This window comes from Aphelocoma coerulescens, chromosome 20, assembly GCF_041296385.1.
Source record: "Aphelocoma coerulescens isolate FSJ_1873_10779 chromosome 20, UR_Acoe_1.0, whole genome shotgun sequence".
Taxonomy (NCBI): Eukaryota; Metazoa; Chordata; class Aves; order Passeriformes; family Corvidae; genus Aphelocoma; species Aphelocoma coerulescens.
The window spans coordinates 5,235,297-5,255,227 of NC_091033.1; the positions used below are offsets into that span (position 1 = coordinate 5,235,297).

The 19,931-nt window shown below is 46.8% G+C and overlaps 1 protein-coding gene across 4 annotated transcripts in view; it reads left to right on the forward strand.

Annotated features, from left to right (window-relative positions):
- Positions 1 to 19,928, forward strand: part of PPP1R16B (protein phosphatase 1 regulatory subunit 16B) — a 58,701-nt gene extending 38,773 nt beyond the window's left edge. For all 4 annotated transcript variants that reach the window (XM_069034089.1, XM_069034092.1, XM_069034091.1 and 1 more), the window contains exons 3-11: positions 5,810 to 5,880; positions 7,823 to 7,968; positions 9,105 to 9,208; positions 9,509 to 9,633; positions 11,411 to 11,536; positions 11,877 to 11,952; positions 12,324 to 12,453; positions 13,205 to 13,373; positions 13,950 to 19,928. In XM_069034089.1, coding sequence (XP_068890190.1) covers positions 5,810 to 5,880; positions 7,823 to 7,968; positions 9,105 to 9,208; positions 9,509 to 9,633; positions 11,411 to 11,536; positions 11,877 to 11,952; positions 12,324 to 12,453; positions 13,205 to 13,373; positions 13,950 to 14,471 — 1,469 coding nt within the window. In that variant the 3' untranslated portion in view covers positions 14,472 to 19,928. The remainder of the gene's footprint in view (positions 1 to 5,809; positions 5,881 to 7,822; positions 7,969 to 9,104; positions 9,209 to 9,508; positions 9,634 to 11,410; positions 11,537 to 11,876; positions 11,953 to 12,323; positions 12,454 to 13,204; positions 13,374 to 13,949) is intronic.
- Positions 19,929 to 19,931: the final 3 nt, after the last annotated feature.

The following is a 19,931-nucleotide window of genomic DNA, read 5'->3' on the forward strand; positions in this document are numbered from 1 at the left end:
GGGAAACCAGGGAAGTAATCTTTGACTTTAATTTTGCTTTATGTATTTAACATTTCCAGTGTGGACCAATTTCACTGTTACTCTGACAGGAGAAGAGGATCAGGATACTTTTGAACATGACACTACATCCTTAGAGAGGCGTGTCAGGTGGCAGCATCCTCTAATTTTTATTTTCCCAGCTGAAATTAATTTGGCTTTGTTTCTTCTGCGCCCTTTGAGCACTGTGGCTGCAGATGGGTAACTCGCATGCTTCCTTATCCCACTAATCCCAGGTGGATGGCAGCCATTAAAGAAAGATGGTTTATCATCAGTAGCACTAAGTGGATTATCAGAGCTTGGAGTCCTGCATGCAGAACAAGAGAAACCTGGGATGCAGAAGGCTGTGGGGGCCAGGCTGTGGCCCATCCATCGGAGAAGCAGCTGTAGGAGGCTGTCCCTTTGTAGCATTCCTCTTGTTGTTCAGGTGCTGCAGTGATGGATAAGGGTCAAAGCATAAAGCAGAAGTGGATTGAAATATGCACAAACATGGGGAGGAAGAATCGGACCCTGTGCATTAAATAAATGTATGACTTGCTGTCAGAATAAAACTTGTATGAGCCCGGCCCCCAACCCTGCAGGAGGAGCCTGCTGTGAAGAACAGGCTCCTCGGGGCTGAGGAGGGCTGTGCCCTCTTGAGTAAGAAGCATCAAAGTCAGAAATAGATTTTCCTTGAGAGAAGCAGCACCTGGGCTGAGTGTAGCTGTGTGCAGTGTCCCTGCCCGTGTGAACGTGGCACGAAGCAGATGGGGCTCTGCTGGCCTCTCTCCAGACTTCCCAGATTTTGTGGATATATTAGAAGCAATGTGTGTGCCCGGCTGTACACTGGGTGGGAAGTGTTTAACAGGCTTTGAACTTTCCCGAGAAAGCTCAGTGATCAATCGGGATGGGATGTCTCCGTCGCTGGCTCAGCAGGCAAACTGGGCCATATTTATTTTTAGGTGTACTACGTGTTTGAAGCTGTCTGAGTGCGGCTTTTTGCTTTCTGTGGGGTTTTTCTGTCTTTCAAAAAGCTTTAGGGAGCTGTGGAGTTTATCAATGGACCAGCTGAGCTATCAGTTGTACATTGCAGGGAGTGGAGGATAAGGCTGAGCGAGTTCATCCTGTTATTGCTCAGAGTTTAGATATGCTGTAAAATGTGAGTATCATTGTATGCTGGGCTAGGAAGCTGGCAGAGTGCTCACAGCTTCAGTGCTGTTTTCCTGGCATTGTTTCTCCTGTGCAATAAATATCCCTGCAAAACCACAGCAGTAAACATGCAGCTTTGAAGTAGCTGAGCCCATCCATAGTCCCATGCCTGGCAGGCTGGGATCAGCCTTTCCAGACGTTTGCCAACACCCCTGCGTGTATGTCACTACAAATAATGCTGGAAGGAGCTGCTTCTGCTACACTGGGTCTCTGACTAAAGCTACACTTCATTTGGGTGAAAGGCACTTGGAGCAATGTGTAAAAATGTTTTATTAACCTAAGTGAAACTTCATTTTATGCAGTGAAATCATGTGTGAACATACAGAAATTATTCTACTGCCGTAGAGACCTGAAAGTGCCTGGTTCACCAGAATGTGAACTAGAAGGGTTTGAATGACTTCAAAAAGAAGTTGTTGAGTGCAAAAGATCGAGATAAACCTGGGTTTTTAAAAAGTAATGGCCTGTGTGTGTATATAAACTTGGAGCACACAGGTGAGGCTGCTTGCCAGTAGAGACAGTTTGCCACGATATATTTTTGGGAGGAATCAGGACCTCCTATCAGGAAGATGTCTGTTGGGTTTTTTTTAATCCCTCCATGGTATCCATATCAGTTCCAGTTGGCTTTTTCTCTTATGAGTTATTAATGCTTGAGGTATGCGAGTGCTTGGGATAGATGGGAGTGTAATAGTATCCAGGATTTTATGGTGCAGCTTATTGACTTAGGGGAAACTGCACTAACAAAGGCTTTTTTTTTTTTCTTCATCTGGTTTAGGAGCTTTTCTGGAAAAGCTGCTTCTCTTGTAAACTCAGTGGGAAGTAACACCAATAAAACATGCTAGCGCTGTAATGTCTCTTCAGGTGGGGGTCGATTACCCCATGTTGAATTTTCCTTAGGACCTTTGCAGTGTTGTTTTTGCCTTTCCCCTGCTTTTTAGAGTTTTGGGGGGGATAAGTGAGGCTGGGAGGAGAGGGAGCTCCTGAGAAGTGGTTTGCTATGTTTGGGGAGGAGAATCTTTCTAAGGCTGCCCCAGGACATCTGATGGAAGGCGGCTTAAAACCGAGGCTGTATTTTCACAGCTGTTGTGGGAGCTTTTTCCATTTAACACAGCACAGATGTGAATGATAAAATATAAATTGAAGATTAATGCACACCATCGTGGTGTGTGAGAGGTTCAATTATCAGCAGATCAAGGAGAATAATGGAAAATACATTTGAGTGATTGCTCAGTTAATACAATTTGGAATGAATTATTCACAACAATTTGTTCACCCAGCTCTTATTGTGATCATTTTCATTCCTTCATTTGCTATGCGTTTGGAACTGCTTCCCACAACTTGCGCTCGACACGCAATAAAGAATCTCCACGCACGCAGCCCCTGCTCCCCACCTGCCTCCGCCTACACGCAGAGCACAGATTCGACAGAGCTCAGCATTTTTGGCACTGAGCTCTCTAAGAAGTTAATCGCAGTGTTAGAGTGGAGGCTGATGCTGCTGAAGCTGCTGATGTGACCCCAAAGAGCCCCTTCTGTCGGGCTCAGGGGCTTGCAGAGGGCTCATTTCCGTGCTGTTCCGGAGGCATGCAGGGGGATTGTCCTTCCACGAGTGGAGGGCGAGGCTTGAGCTGACAGAAGGCGATCAGCTGGCACTGAGTGATTAATCTGTGTCCTTGGGAGCTGAAGTGTTTGCTTCCTACCTGTACAGCATCAGTCATGCCTGGAGGTGGGGGAGAAGGTGTTGGGCTCTGCAGAGAAGCGTGTGACCCCGGCAGGGCTTGAAGAGAGGAGCATTTTGCATGCTCAGGTGCCTGTCCCTTATGTTGTGTGTGAGGCAGCAGAGCAGGTCGGTGGCACTGCCACAGCTGAGGGTGCAGCTTCCAGCACTGCAAAGCATTCACTGTTCTGGCCCCCCTTTCCTATTCTTAGGGCACGGGACAACCCACAAATGCACATGTCCCATGAAGTTTATCAGAAAGGAGGACTCGTTCTTCCTGGCTGTTTGGGAAGGGCTGCTCCTGGGTAGTGGGCATGGGGAAGGTGTCCCTGTCCTCCCTCCATGTGCCTCTGCAGCTCACAGGGAGCAGGGGATGATGAAGCTGCTCTTTGCCACCCTGTGCCCTGCTGCTGGGCTGGTGGGCAGGAATGGGGCTGTGTTCTGCTGTGAACTTGGGCTGGTGGGCAGGAGTGGGGCTGTGTTCTGCTGTGAACTTGGGCTGGTGGGGGGGAATGAGGGCTGCTTGCTGCCTGACCCTGTGCTCCCCCACCGAGCCCTGAAGTGCAAGCTTCAGCTTAGGACTGGTCAGAAAGGAGTCTGATCTCTTCTTCATGCCTTGTTTGCCTGGACTCAGTGGTACCATGTCCATACCTTGCCTCATTATCTGACTTTTCCGTGCCATTTCTGGTGTCTTGTGGCTGTTAGTCTTCACTGTACTGGGAGGTACTGGGAAATAGGGTGAGCCTGTCCTGAGGGCAGAAGGGAGCCAAGGGGAGGTGCTCTGGGGACACGAGGGCTGCTGCAGGGGTTGGTGAAGGATTCAAAGCTTCTTTAAGGTAAGATTAAAACTTTTCTGAATCTTAACCCTTCAGGGCCACTCACAAACTCTGTCAAGCCATGCTCACAGTGCCTTTGACACAGAACCCTGTAACAAGCTGGGATTTATGCTGCTGCTTCTTCCCATGAAGAGACAGCTCTTACAAGGTTAATTTGCCAGCATCTACTTGTCCAAATCTCCATAATCAGGCAAAACATGATTACAGAGCTGTGTGTCATTAGTACACAATGGCACTTAACTGACTGAGATTGAATCAAAACCCTAATGGCAGAACATCCAACGTAAATAAGAGACAACCAGAGCCACTGGTGAATGACTCGTCTATCACTCAGCTTGGATTAGGAGAGCAAGAGCTCAGGGCTGGTCAGAAACAGTAGAAGCAGAGTCATTAAATTGGATATACTGGCTGAGGTTCAGTGCTCTTATTACTGTTATGCATGCAAGTGTTGGGGCTGTGAGTCCAGTGTAGGCATGGGCTTCCTGCACTGGCCTTTGAGCTGGAAAAAAACAGAGCCTTTGGATTCACTGTGGTGCTGGATGAGTTTTGTCTTTGCTGTATTCTGCTTTTTTGCAGCAGTTCCACTGAGCAAGTGTCAAAGCCTTGAAATTATTTCCAGCAAAAATAAATCCAAGCATTCGTTTTGAGTTGGGTGAAACAACCCTGTGATGTGTTTTATTTCACTTCTGCCTGGTTTTGCCTTCCTTTGTGATAACGTCAGAGCAGTGGCTTCCAACCAAAATCTCACTTTGCTTTCAATTTGCCTTTCTTGCAAGTGTGTTTTCCAGATCTTTTAAACAAAGCCTCATAAATCATCAGTGATGTCATGGTGGGTGTGTTTTCCATGTTCTGCTTCGCATGCCAGAAGTGCTCTGTCCCCAGGGACAGCCCTGCAGATGGTTTTCCCCGTGGATGTGCTGGGGGAAGAGCTCCCTCTGACAGCGGGACAGGATCAGAGGCTGCAGGATGCTTTGGAGTGAGCAGCCTTGTGGTGATTTTGATGGCCAGCTCTGAGGATGGTTATTGCCCTTTTAGCTCTGTCAGTGTGCCCTATTGTGCAGCTCTGGTTTCACTCAGTGCTTGCATCCCTGCCGTCAAATCAGATGTGATGTGAATATCTGTTGCTGCTCTGGCCCTGGGGAGATGATTATGAACCTCTGGCTTGTGCTTGTGCTGTCAGTGACATTTGAGGTAGGAAAAGCATTAGGTAGTGAAATTTCTGGAGAAAAAGCAGGGAATGAGCACGTAAATGGCAGAAAAAGGGTATGGATCATCAAGATCTGTCAGCAGTGTTGAATTTGAAGAGTTTCTGGTGTTGCTGTTAATTTATGGCCTCTGCCAACCTTGTTGCTATTGCCTTGTGCAAGATCTGTACCTCAGAGCAAACTTTGTTTTTTCACCTAGGGGCTAGTGACTTTTCATGTGTTTCAGAAATTTGCATTTTAATGGAATAAATCTTTACCCTTTCCCCCCAAAGCAGTGATTAAAAACTAAAGCCTCTGGGAAGCTTTCTCCAAGCACCCAGCAGCTCAAGCGAAGTGTCCAAAGCCACCCTGGTGTATTTAGATGTGACAGGGCCCTAAATGTATTTGGTTTCTCATCATGGATAGATTACCTCTTGAGGCAAGACTTCATCCCTCTCACGGTGGGAGGGATCTCTCTCATGGTTGTAACTTGGGATCTCAAAATCCCCTTTGAGCTCTCCTGGGCCACGGAGTGCAGAGATTGCACTGGGGCATTGTGAAGCACACGGTAAAAATGGAGACTGTTCCAGCTCAAGTGAATGAAAATTTTAACTGTATTAACAGTCTCCTTTGGAAGGAGGTTGGGGGAAAATTGTGTGCTGGTGCTCTCTGCTGGATAAACCCAGGAAGGCTCTTCTCCCACTGCGGTGACAAGCCAGTGCTGGGCTTCTGGCTCCTGCAGCTCTGCCCACACTGATGGTGTGAATTTCCCTGCCTTGAACTGTCCAGCGCTGGCTGAGAGCAAGAGATGGGGCAGGGTGGCTGCTCTGACTCTCCTCTGTCCTTCCTTGCAGTGTGTTACTTGCTGAAGAGCAACATCAGCCCCGACCTGTGCAATGAGGATGGATTAACTGCGCTGCATCAGGTGAGGCGTGGGAGGAGCTCACACCTCCCTGTGTGTTCCTGCTGCCCTCTGAGCCCACCTGCCCAGGTTCAACAGGGAGGCCTCTTATATTTAATATTTTTTTTCTCAGTTAAAGCAGTGAAATTTCACTATGTTGTGCTGGCGATCCGGTTTCTTGGGGAGCAAACTGAGATCAAACCCTTTCCTTGCTGTATCCCAGACTTTATTCAGTGATAATAAGAGCTCAGGAGTCAGGGCTGGACTTCACATGCAAACAGCATTTTCCCACCTTTTAATTTTTGTAGGACTGGGCTCTAAACTCTTATGGCAGATTAACTCAAATTTAGAGACCTTGGCAATCCATGAGTTTTGAAAGTGGCTTAAATAAATGATGCATGAGATGCTTGAAGAATCCTCTGCTGCTCCTTGTAGGCTCAGGGACTTCCAAAGTCTGTATGAGATGGCAGCAGCTGATCACCAGTAAAATACAGACTTGCTGTAGTGGTGTGTGGGTCTGTGGCCTTCCCTGGGGCCTCTGTGCTGTTCCCATAAGGGATTTTCTATTCTCTCTCAGGCACGTGGGACTGGCTGTGCCTGGCAGCTGCCGCCTCCACTGCCTCAAACAACAGTGGTGTGGTTGTCACCCGAGCACTCAGAGGTTTCTGGCCACTACTCCCTGCTGTAAATGCTCCCATTGACTTGGGATTTTGGATTCTTTTGCCAGTCGCCTGCTCTCTTCAAAGCTGGATGAATGTTTGTTTAAAAATGCTAACTGGCTCCTGGAAGAACAAAAGGTCCTGAGCACATCAAACCTCTCCAAAGAGATGTTATCCTGCACTCAGAGAAACATTGACAGCCTCCTTGCTTTCCCAGCCAGGCTCTGAAGCCTGGAGAATCCACCTTGCCCACTGAGAGATGGTAAAAGTGCATTTGGGAGTTATGATGGGAGCTTTGTATCCACTGGAATTAACTGAATCCCTGAGCACAGAGAAGCCCCTCAGTGGACACATTAGCATTCCTTCCAGTGCATGTGAATTCCTTCCACTTCTGTGATAACTTGGCTGTGTGACAGGCATGACTTTAACCTCACTTCCTTGTACAAACAGTGAACAAAATAGAAATACCTGAGGGGTCCTTGTCACTCAGCTGCTAAAATGCCTGTTGTGTGTTGGAATTCAGCCCCATTAATGGCCCATACTGTGTGCTGAGCTGTGTGGGTCTACAGCGATGCACAGACCACAAACAGGCTTCTTGCACAAGAATGAATCTTATTTTAATGTCTTTATCATATGCACATTCACGTCTAGAGGTGAGCAAGAGGTGGATCAAAGAGCAAATTCCTCCTTCACCCAGGGAAAGAGGTTGAGGCCCTTCTGGCCTGCTGGTCCACACTCTAAATGCAGGAAGGAAGCTGGTTATTTTCAGGAAATGAAAGGTGCCCTGCAAAGCACCTCATAACTCCGGGAATCCAGTTTGTGCCTCTCCAGATAACTGTGGTAAGGCAGCATGAGCTCCTGAGAAGACTCTTGCTCATCACATGCCAGTGTGTGGGATTTTCCCTAAGAAAAGGGAATGTCAGCTTGTCAGCTCATCCCTTGGTATGTGGTTATACCGGTTACATTGAATTTCTGCTATGGTTGCTCTTGAATATGGAAGACCCAGTGGAATAGAAGCTGTGAGCATGTTTGCTATTATTCCCTGCTGGTTGTGCCCCCACATCAGAAGGCCCTGTAAAACACCCAGTGACCTTTGGTCTGTCCAGTGTAGGTGTTCTGCCTTTTTGACCTGCTGGTGCTCAATTTGGTGTTTAACTCTGCTGGAGATGCTCCTTGCCAAGCAGCACAGGGTGAAGTAGGTCTCCATGTCCAGGTGCCCTTTATTATTTTACTGCTGAGCAGCTATGAGCCCTCACCTTCCCAAAGTTTAAAAAAACCCCAATCTGTCTGCATTTCTTCCTCACCAGTGCTGCATAGACAACTATGAGGACATAGTCAAGCTTCTCCTCAGCCACGGGGCCAATGTCAACGCCAAGGACAATGAGCTGTGGACTCCGCTGCATGCAGCAGCCACGTGTGGTCATATCAACCTGGTGAAGATCCTCATCCAGCAGTAGGTGGCTTTTTGTGTCTGTCCTTTCTGTGGGTCTGATTCTACCCACAGCTTTTGTGGATGGAAACTCAGACTGCTTAGTACCTTGGGAGATGCCAGCAGTGGTGATTATTCCCTGCTTTCAAGCTGCTTGTGGGGATCCTTCCTGCTTGGGGGAGAATGGGGTGGAGGAGGAGGAGCAGAAAGGCTGAGGAGACAATAAAACCCTCGATGACTAGGCTGAGTATCATAAAGCTCCTGGAGACTGGGCCAAAAATTGCCCCTTTTTGCCTGTATTCTGGTGTGTCTGTGTGCAATTGTGGAGCCGTGGTCACTGTTTGGGTAGAAACAGGAGCAGCCAGCAGCATCCACCCTCAAGCTCCTAAACACTTCAGATCTTCCAGCCCCGGTCAAGCAGACACTGGTGTAGGAGGGCAGCAGTGTGTTTGTGGAACTCAGACACCTGGGTGAACTCTGTGACCTGTCTCACTGGGTCTTAATTAGTGATGAGTAAACTTCCTGCAATGTTTGATCCCCAGTGGTGGTGCTTGACCAAGGCCCTAAAGCTCAAGTCTTTCCAGACTTGCCAGCCAGGAGGAGGGCACCAGGTGTGTTTTGAGCTGTTTCATGAGCAGCTGTGGTGAATCCTGCTTGGAGCAGATAGTTGTGCCTGTGTGTGGAGCCCTCTCCTCCCTTTCCCAGAGTGCTGGTGCTTTGGGAGTGTTAACCTGCTGCTGCTTCCTCGGGAGGGAGACTTCTCTGTCATCTGGGAGATGAGCATTGAAAATCGGCTCTTCTTTGTATAATGAAGGAGAGAAGAGGATGCAGTCAAGCATCCCTTGGAGGATGCTCCCACTTGGGTTAGGAAGTTTTTGGATGAGGGTTATACAAATGGAGCGGATGTGGAGCACAGGGCATTGCTGACTCAGGAAGGAGGTGTAGTGTGCTGCCTTTCATCCAGTTCTGGAATGAATCTTCCCCATTCATATCTCCATAGCTTTGCTTCAAATCTTTCTAATCTCATACCTACCTTGGTGGCATTTGGGCAATTATTAAACCCCAGTTAGTTTTTCCTAAGCATTTATCCCAGTGTTTGGCACTGTCTGCTCTAGGATATCTGAGGTCCTTCCTTGTGTAACTCAGTTTTCCCCTTGCAGTGGAGCAGACCTGTTGGCAGTAAATGCAGATGGCAACATGCCATATGACCTCTGTGAAGATGAGCCAACCCTGGATGTCATTGAGACTTGCATGGCCTATCAAGGTAAGGAGATTGAGTTTATGTAAAATACCAAAATGGGTCAATGTGGTACTAAAAATTACCTTGTTTCTCAGCTCTTGATTTGTCTCTGGAGAAAAGCAGAGAGCTGCTCCTGGCATAATTTCTTGGGACCTGACTCTGTCTAGTTATTCTGATTCCTAAAGATCATGAGGGTGAAGGATTGCTGACAGTGCCCTCTGCAAAGGATGTGGGGTCTTGTCAACCAGGATCATAATTCTTATTTTACTCAACCCGTGGAGACAGCGACCCTTTCCAACTCTCCTCTAACTGGAATTTTAACAGGGATTACCCAGGAAAGGATCAATGAGATGCGGGCTGCTCCGGAGCAGGTCATGATCTGTGACATTCATGACATTCTTGCGACTGGACAAGACCTGAACAGGACTGATGCCCAAGGTGCTACGCTGGTGAGTGAAACTGCAGCGACTTCAGTTTTGCTTTCCTTCAGCCCACAGGTTATGAAACCTGCCCTGGAGCAGGAGTTACACAAAATCAACATGTGCAAGTCACTGAGAGGAGAAATCCCACAGAGCATAGCACATCTGCTGACCTGCAGGGAACTGGGCCTGGGAGACCTCCCAGTAACCTCTTGCTTCTCACTTAGTCCTGTGGACTGATTGGACTCCTGTGGAGGGGATGTGAGAGCCCTCTGGTTTTCATGGGAGCAGGATCCGGTGCTGGGCACCCTGGAGACTTTCTGCCTCCTTTCTGCTTTGTATGGGATCTAGCTCACACGGAGTCAGTGGCTGCTGTGTTTGTTCACACAGGGTGGCACCTGCCCCTGGGCAGAGGAGGGCACCCAGGACAAGTGAACAGCACAAAGCAGGCTGGCATCTGGTTTGTCTGGACAGGGATTGAGGAGGCTGAACAATCCTATTTCTTTTTCCCCTGCAAATGTATCTCCTAAACTGTGTCTTACAACGGTCCCAACTTAGGGAAAGTTCAGTAAAGAGCTCATATGTGCTGGGAATTTCATACAACCTTGGTCATTTAATGCTTGGGTCCAGACATAACTGATACAAGACACTTGGTTCACGGCAGTGCATTCCAGTTTCTTAATCTAAAAGTCACCTTTAGCATATACCAGAAGTGTGAGGGGAGGGCAGGCTCCCTCCAAGGTAAGCTTGGATGATTGAAGTTTTTATTGCAGCTTGTTTTTTTAACACATCTTCCGCTTTAACAAGGATTATATACATAAATTTAAGCAGGCCTCTTGGCACCCCCTTTTGTAGCACCCCCAAGTGATTCCTTATTAACTCACGTGGCCTCTAGAAGGTGTGACTGAGTGGCATAATATTTATGTAGAAATTAATTGAGTTGCCAGAAAGCATCAGAGTTTATTTCCAGATGAAGTTTTAACTTCATGTGGTGGAATCCCCATGAAAATTTTTTGAAAAGAAGCTTTGATTCTTCCCTTTAGCACAATTGAAGTGGGAGGAGCTCTGAGTGGAGTTAATCCCTTCAGAGCAGTGCATGGGTCAATGTTTTGCTCAGGCATGCAACAGCAGGCTGCAGTTATGAAAATCTTCAAAGACATGAAGCTGGGGGACTAAAAGACACCATTACTGATGTCTCCAAAGTGGTGCCTGTGGTTGGAAGCCAATATGTGAAAAATCATATTCCCTTAATTTAAAGTAGCCAAGGTTTAAATTTTTTTTTACTTTCAAATGGTGAAGCTAGTTATAGTGTGATTGGAAGTGCAATTGCACAGAGAGAGTCCCGAGTAAAGCAGGCTGTTAATTTGATTCAAACAAATCACATGCACAGCACTTTAATGGGGAAGAGGAGATGTTCCACTGGTGTGAGAAATACAGAGCTTACAGTGGATGATGTTCTGCGTTGCAGGCTCATGTTTTGATGGTGTTATTTCCCTACAGATTGGGAAGCACTTAAAAGCCCTTGATTTAAAATGTGAATACATTATTTTTCTCATCCATATATCTAAGGTATTCTAAGAACTGTTAAGCAATTTCCTCTCCAAACAGAATTACATGCAGGCAGTACTGAGCTTTAGTAACAGGAACAACCTGCTTTTGACCTGGTGCCATCTGCCCAGTGTGAAATGTGCTGCGTGTCCAGCTCTAGGCTCAAATACTATCCAAGAAAATCTGCTGAAACTCGGTGTATGAAACCATTTGTGGTCCTTGCAGGTAGGTGGCTCATGCTCTGTTCCTTATCTCCTAGCTGCATATAGCTGCAGCCAATGGCTATCTGCATGCAGCTGAAGTGCTTCTGGACCAGGGGGCAAGCTTGGATGTTAAGGACTGGGATGGCTGGGAACCTCTTCATGCTGCTGCTTTCTGGGGACAGGTAAGGATTTCGCTGCAAGTATCACATGTGAGGGTGGCATTTCTTTCTGCCTGGACAAACTGTGGAGTACTCTGCAAATGGAATAAATCTGTACTGGGCTGGGCTCTCTGGACAGCATCTTGGGCTCCAAAAATAACTGGTTGCTGAGAAAGTTCAGGCAGAGCATGTCTGTGCAGGTGGATGGTGGCCAGGTACCATCCAGGTACCATCACACACATGCCAGAGTTATTTGAGGCAAGTGCCATTGCTTCTCATCTTAGCCCGACCTTTCAGCTTAGGGGAGGAAAGCCTAAATTGTCTAAAATATCTCTGTCAACCTGGCTTTCTTGCCTTTCTTTAGATGCAGATGGCTGAATTGCTGGTGTCCCATGGGGCTAGTTTGAGTGCCAGGACATCTTTGGATGAGATGCCAATAGGTGAGTTGATGAGGCTTAAAGAAAGAAATGGTTAAGAAATGGCTGGAGTCCTCACGTGGTGCTTTCAGAAGCATTAACATAATTTTTTAGGTGTCTTTAGAATCAGAGTTACTTAACTCGGGCTGAAGTTTTGAAGCACCTACTTTACTACTGAAAATGCTTCTTCCTGCTCATAAAAAGAAGGAAGAAGACATTTCCCAAGCACCAAGTCTTCCTCCTGTGCATTTCCTATGTTATCCCTTGTGCTTGGGAGCCTCCCTGCTGTTGTGTGCAGCCCTAAGACCTGGGTGTGTAACTAGGAAGGCACAATTAGTAACATGGTGTTAATGAGAACTGTCTGATAAAGGCCTTGGTGTGTGTGTGTGCCATAGATCTGTGTGAAGAGGAGGAATTCAAAGTATTGCTTCTGGAGCTGAAACACAAACATGATGTGATCATGAAGTCTCAGATGAGGCATAAATCCTCCCTGAGCCGCAGGACCTCCAGCACGGGCAGCCGGGGGTGAGTTGTGCTGTTCCCTGCAGGTCACCCGGGGCATTGGCCTGGCCACCCAGGTGTGGTTGCAGAGCACCCTGAGGCCAGTGAGAACAACCCATCTGTCCTTTCTGAGTGAACTCAGGAAAGGCAGGAGCTCACCTTGGTTGCTGAAAGCAGAGTTCCTTTGAAGACTGGCTTTATCACTGGGGAGAGGTGCTATTTCCTGGGGTGAAAATGGTTTTGTGCTGGTGTGGTTTAAGAACTGCCCTGAGCACAGGACCAAATGGTGAGAATTTACCCTGTTAAACCACTGAAACTGGTGTTGGAAAATCAGTGCTTCAAGTGGATTAACTTGAGCTTTTCAGTAGTATGTCACATGGCCAAGACACAGTGCCCAGACACAGTTTGCAGAGGTCTTTTTAAGATGTTTACTAGACACCAAAGCAGTCCTGCAAACCACAAAGCTCCCTAAACAGCCCGTGGGCCATTTCCTTCTACATTTACTCCACTGGTTGCAGAATAGGTCCATAAGGTGACCCATATGAGCTCTAACACAGATCTGCAGTGCTAGTTTAGAACTCCTTAAAATTCCTCCCACCTTCAGTATCCATGCCAGTGCCTTCCCTTTGAGTGGGTGCCAGGAAGCTGAATCCACGTTCCATTCCAGAGGGAGAGGCTGTGAAGTGTGAGAAGGCGGAGGTGAGAAGAGCTTCAGGCTAAGAGGAAATGTCATGTCCTGCTCACAGCCTTGATGCCCCTTGTCCCTGTCCCACAGGAAGGTGGTGAGGAGGGCCAGCCTTTCGGACCGGACAAACCTTTACAGGAAGGAGTGTGAGAAGGAGGCCATGGTGTGGCAGCAACTGGGGGCATCAGAAGAAGGAAGAAACTCAGGTCTCATTGGAGAAATTGGGGAGACTCGGTCTGACCAGGAGAATACAGACCCTGTAAGGAATCTCTTCTTCTTCATGGGAGTCACTGAGGAGGGCTGGTGGTGCGGGTTCAGTAGCAATGGGTGGAAGGTGGCTGAAAAATTTGTAGACCTCATCCATCAGATGTAAGCAAAAGACAAAATTCTCATTTGGCATAAGCTGTCCCACTCAAGTGGAAAGCCTGTTTTGGATTTACAGTTGCATACATAGTTTTGAGATAAAAATGAACCAGGATGCTCCAAGAAATAGCCTGTGCTTTTCATTCTAAAGCTCACAAAGTGGTAAGCACAAAAGAATTGTAAACTTGCTTTGCAGTTACTTGTTTTTAATTAAGTTATTGTCATATTATAGAGATAAGCATGTTAGTATTCTTGTGTGTGTGTGAGACCTTCTGAGTGTCCTGGTTTGGAACCAGTTCCTGGTTGGGGCCCTCAGCATTGTAGGGTCCTGTTCGTGGGGGAATTCCGTGTTTGTGCTGCAGTGCCTGTCTGGTGGAAAGGCTGAGTGTGAGCAGACTCAGGATGTTGTCACAGGGATGAACCCCGCTGTGGGCAATGGGGGAAAATGCTCTTTCATGTCTCCTTGTTACAGAATTCAGTGCTGGAGAACTCCTCCCTCCTCCCGGAGCTAGCGAACAAAAGCACCCAGTGTGACACCGAGATCCCGCTCCAGAACGGACTGATGGCATCTGCCAGCCCTTACCAGTACACCTTTTCCAACGGGGACATTTGGAGCATGCACGCTGACCCCGACAGTAACCCCGGCCACGTGCTGCCCTACGGCAACCCCGCGCTGCCCGAGGCCCCGCAGTTCTGGGGCGCCTACAAGGAGCACAACCACCAAACGCTCTCGGAACTGAAGCGGCAGCGAGCTGCAGCCAAACTCCTCCAGCACCCCTTCCTCAGCACCCACTTCAGCACCGGCATGGCAGGAGTTGCTGAGAACGTGGGCGAGGCCAAGTCGCATTTAATCGAATCCAGGACTTCTCCCTACAGCTCCAATGGGACCTCAGTGTATTACACAGTGTCCAGTGGTGATCCACCGCTCTTGAAATTCAAAGCTCCCATGGAGGAAATGGAAGAGAAGGTGCATGGGTGCTGCAGGATTTCCTAGTCTGCTCTGTGTCTCACCCCAGAGGAAGCGAGACGTGGGTGGCCTGGTTGGATCTATCGCAGTGGCCAGGTTGTTTGCATTCCAAAGGGAGAATTTGGTTATGGACATCCTGACTGTGGCAGCCTCGTTCATCTCGAATTGTACTTTACCCTGCCAATTACTTCCATTGCAGCTGGATGAGTAACGCAGGTGGAGCAAGGCTCTTAGGAGAGGAAGGGATGCACATCAATACGATGTCAAAAGAGTCTCCTTAGTCTTGCTCCCTGGGGAAGAAGGTATGGTGCGCTGCCTCCCCATCCTTGGGAAGTCATGAGATACCTTGGAACAAAGAAAGGATCTGAATTCAAATCTTTGTGTCTGAGCCTCTTGCTGTTAGTCACCGAGCAGCTGGAAGGTGACAGTTCAGACCTGTGTTTTCACTCTTGGGTGATGCACATATCCTGGAGGGGAGGTCAGCCCCCACATGAGGTTTGCAAGAGTGGACAGACCTGTTTCCCACACAGCTGGATCCAGCACTTCCTAGGCCTGAGCAACAAGCAAGCACAGATGCTGCACTTGGGAAGTTTCCAAGGTGTTACCTCCTTGCAGTGACAGCTCACCATGACAAACTGTGCACTGGCTGGGTCCTGTTCTGCTCATGTCAGCTTGTCACTGCAGACTGCCATCAGGTTTGAAGCAGAACTTCTCCTGGAACAGGCTTCACTCAATAGGCTTTAAAACTGATGTTGCAATAAAGGGGCCCTGGCAATAGAATTTTACTGCAATAAAATACTGACAAAGGTCTATATTGGGATAAGTAATTTAAAAAACTTATTTGTACTATTTAGACTCTTAATTTGTTAAAACTGAAAAGACTTTTGTTGTTCTCACTTTCCTATTGATTCTGTTTGTTTACTCTGTACGCTCAACACAGATACTAGGGGCAGTGTGCTTTGCGTTCTGATTTTTTCTGGATTTCCAGAACAACAGGGCTCAGGAGGGATGGGAAGGAAAGGCTTGCCAACACTAACCTAGGAACGCCATGAAAGCATTTCTAATCCTGTAGATGTGACACTTGCATTAACCTGCAGTCTTTGGCTGAGAAATAACTTTAACCATTGCTGTGGTAGTTGAACGCTGCAGCAGGACAGGAGATGTTTTGTTCGGTTTTCCAGCCCCCTTGCTGAAGCTGTCAGCAGAGGAAGGTTGAAATGCCTCTGTGTCTGGGGGAGTTGCCTGACACCATCGGTACCTAACAAAGCCTCTCTGCTGAGGAGCAGCTGCAGCGCCAACGCTGTGTCTTGGTGCAGTTCATGTGAGCTCTGGCAGCCCACCTGGGAAGCACTGGCACCGTGTCACCTGGGCGTTTGGCACTGGCTTTGCAGCGAGTTCAGGCTTTGTGTACCTGGGGGAGGTGAGAGGAGAGTGTGGGACAGCTCTGAGGACCTGGCCACACTTCAGCTGTATCTTAGAAGTAACTGTAAATCTTTAAACCCTTCTCTGCTCAGAGGGGCTGTCACACACGTAACTGTTTGCCTGCATGAATATGTGTCTTCTTGGGCAGCTTCAATTCCAAACTCTGAAGACATAAACCTGTTTGGGTCTCTGTAAGCCATCAGTGGATTACATCCAGCTCACGTAGTTGTGCTTCAGCCAAGCAACAGCAAGTGCAGCTTCCACCCATTTTCCTTTTATTTGGTGGCTGTTAGACATCAATATTCCCCTTCACATGTACTCTCCCTCTGGGGGAATCCTCACAGCCTTAACTTTTTTCTAGGCTATAAAAAGTTGACTGAGGCTGCCAGTGACTGTTAAGTGCTATCCTCTGCCCCCATCAAATCCACCCATTGCTGGGGCTGGATACATTACCACACTGGGCTCTGGGCTCCTCGAGACAGCAGAGGTGGCTGTGTCACCACCACTGCCACGCTGTGCAGGAGACACTTTTGGACCTGTGAGGTCATTACCAGGCTGACAATTTACTGGTTTGAGTGGTATGGATATACAACTCTCTTTCCTCACCAGTTTTAGGTGCAAACTAGAAAGTGGTAGCAGTTGATCTGATTCACCTAAAACCCCAGTTCTGCTAAAGGCAGAGTTTGAAGCATTTGGAGAAGTTGGGCTCCCTCCATTGTTGAAACAGATGCTAATTATAGGACTAGAAAATACTCCTTGTGCTTCACCTTAAGGTGAAGGGGTTTTTTAAAGTCATTCTCTAGTAGAAAGAGGATGACTTGGTAACTGGAGAGACTTTACTGCATCTGTGTGTGGTTAACAGTGGATTTTCTGATTACCTTGAGTCAATTATTCTGGGATAACACCAAGTGTGGCCTGGCTGTTACAGAACAGGGGAGATGATCTTTCAGGTGCCTCTCTTCTCCCATGGTGGTGAGGTTTGTCTCTCCACATCCATCTTAATGAGACTTCTGAACTCACTGTAACAAATTTTGGTGCCGCTGTCTACTAGGTTGTATATGGTGCAAAATTTGGGCCCAGATGTTGCCTTCCCTCCCAGCAAAGGAGGAGTAGGGCCCTTTTCCTTCTCAGAGCAACTTTGTGCTAGCAAGTGTATTGAACCCTGCCTAGCTCCAAGGAAATGAAAAGGAGATCACAGAATGCAATAATGTGAAGTAGTTTGGGGCTTGCTTTCACTGAGAGCTGTTAATAGGTTAAAACTGCAGGAATCCAGTCGATTTTAGATAAAGAGCTTTTTGGCTTCCACTGGTATTTTGCCCTGTTTATATGTAAAACTCTAGGAACTCATCATCCTAGCTGTGAAGTCTAGTGGTGTCTGATCAAATGCAATCCATTCTTACTCAGACAGGAGAGTTATTAATGGTGAAAGTCAGTAATGGATGAATCTTCCAGGATATGTTTCACAGCCCTGCCAAGTATTTAGCTACCACTGGCTTTGGGCTGAAGTTGCTCCCAGGTGTGAGCTGGAAGGCTGTTGAAGAATGGCCTGGAATGGATTCGTGCTTATTTGTGCTGACATCTGAGATATAATGGTCACTGCTTGTGGAGCTCTGGCAGAGCTGTTGGTTATGGGCCTGGGATGAGGGATTCTGTAAAGTGGATTAACTTGCTTCTGGTGAACTATTTTGTAGAGAAAAACAGGCTTTTGGGGAATGACAAACACATAGATTCTCTTACATGGGTATTGTAGGAGCCTACCTCTAGGAATAAGGCTTTTCACTGTAAAGTTTAGCAGCATTACAACAATAGTGGGGTTTTGATATGTGTGTTTTAAAGGCCATCCCAGTGGAAAGCTCTGATGTACAGAGCAGAGGGCACTTGGCTGTTTCATTGGATCTTAATATGGCTAAAAAGCTGTGGAAACTAGAAGTCATGTTGTGACTGGCATATCTTAGTTTATTAGAGGAACATTTGAGGTTTTTATGATATACAGAATGGTTATAGGCTCAATAAATATCTAATTACAGATTCAAGGCCAGATTAGAGTCCCAGTTCAGTTACCAGTGAGCCAAAGGTTGTAGCTGTTCACAGAGACTGTGCAAAGATTTGTGAATGGGAACGTATTGACAGGTCTATTGCAGGCAGAGCTGCACAAGAATAACCCTTCTGCTCCCAACAGAGTGTGTGCTGAATTTGTACTGTTTCTAGCAAACTAAGTGGTTGATGAGAGCAGCCTTATGTTCCATATTGAAAGAAATTTGTTAGATGGAGAAAAAGGTGTCTTCCAAAACAGTGTCTCTACTTTACTGAGCTCAGGCAAGGAAGCCCCAGCACTGAAAAGTTAGATAAGGGCTTAAGTACCATTGCTGGGATCTGTTTGAAATCAGACCTGGGTCTGTGTTTCACATACCACATGATGCGATTTCAGCCCACTTAATTTCACTTCTTTGGTGCTCCCGAATCTTAAAACCCTCCCAGTTTTGGGAAGAACTGACTCTCGCTGATGTTTCCGTGCCATCTTGGAGGTGTGGTTGAAGAACCACCTGGATGAGGAACTCCTGGTAGGGAAGGAGAAGAGCATGACAAGGCAACAGCAATAATGACAGTGCAATACTCAGTGGAGGCAGTGAATTCTTGAGCTTATTGAGCAGGGTCTTATTTCACGGGGTTGAAGTCCCTTAAAAGCTCCCAAATGGCATTACAGCTTCTGTCTAGTGTCCTTTTTTCTTCAGTCTTGGAGCTCTGATTACCCACATTGTCCCTGCTGAAACAAAATCAGCATTACCATGGAAAAGGGAATATCCTGAGAAGGCAATAGCACTGATCTCCAGTGAGCCATGGATGAACTGTTGTCTGTCTGCTGGAAGGTTTCTCCCTACACCTGGGTTATTTCTGTGCCTTATACTTGCTAAAGGTAACTTGTCTCTGGAAGGTTTGTGGTGACTATACAGTTCTTGCTAATCTTTAACTTGGAGACTTTTGCAAGGGGATAACAGTTCAGAGCACACCAGATTTTAACATTGTTATTTCCTCTTTCAATTTCTCTCATTGCCCCTTCTCTCTTCCTAAATACACAGAACAGAAATGCACAGGGGCTTCATTCTATTTTAACAAATCACGCTGACTGCTTTGGTGTAGCAGTTCACTGCAGGCAGAAGCCAGAACATGCTTGTAGCAGCAAGGTCTTGCCTCTTACTACAGAACACATTTCCTCTTTTTGTTTCATTTTGTTTTGCCCGTGGCTGTGCAACAGCACAGTTCTCCCTGGCTGTTTTTCACCTTTATTCTGTTTTCATGTTGGCCAAACTGGTAATGGACTTCTCAGTTCCTTCACACAATTCAAGTACCGCTGGGCTCTCTGGGCAACATCTGCCATGGCACAATTACAACCTAGAATATTTTGCTGTATTTCAACTCTGGAAGCTGTAGTAGAGGAGACTCTGCTCAAGATACCTGTTCCCAAAGCTACACCAATGCAATGATCTCCACCCGCAGCAGGAGGGGAGATACGGGTTTTTAACCAGTGCAGATGCAGCCTTAGTATTGCCACCATTATGTCTTCAGCCTTTAGATTGCAGTGTGAGATTGCAGGAGTGTGGATAACCCTGGTACAGCTTGGCGGGACTGCTGCGTGTACAGGACAGTGAGAGATGATGGCAAAAGCCTTCTGCAATAACTCGTAATTCCATTGATCAGTAGTAAACGATGTACAAATAAAACTTGATGAGATGTATTTTATGTGAAGAAAAAAAATAATGTAAGAACTGTATATTGTATTAGCAGCTTTGTGTATAAAATGGCATTTTGGCAATCAGAGTCTAATATATTTAAAACTTTTTTTAAAAAAGGATATTTGATATTGTATGGAATTGACTTTATTGCTACTGTAAGTATGAAGATGGTTTCTTAACATGTTGAAGCAATGCATAAAATCTTAAACTTTATGTAAAACTCATGCCAAAAGGGTATGTTTGACAGTATTAGCACCTGACTCAGTGTCTTTAATAGAGAGATTGAATTTTTTAATTTAAAAATTATATTAAATTTCTTTTAATAATACAAAAA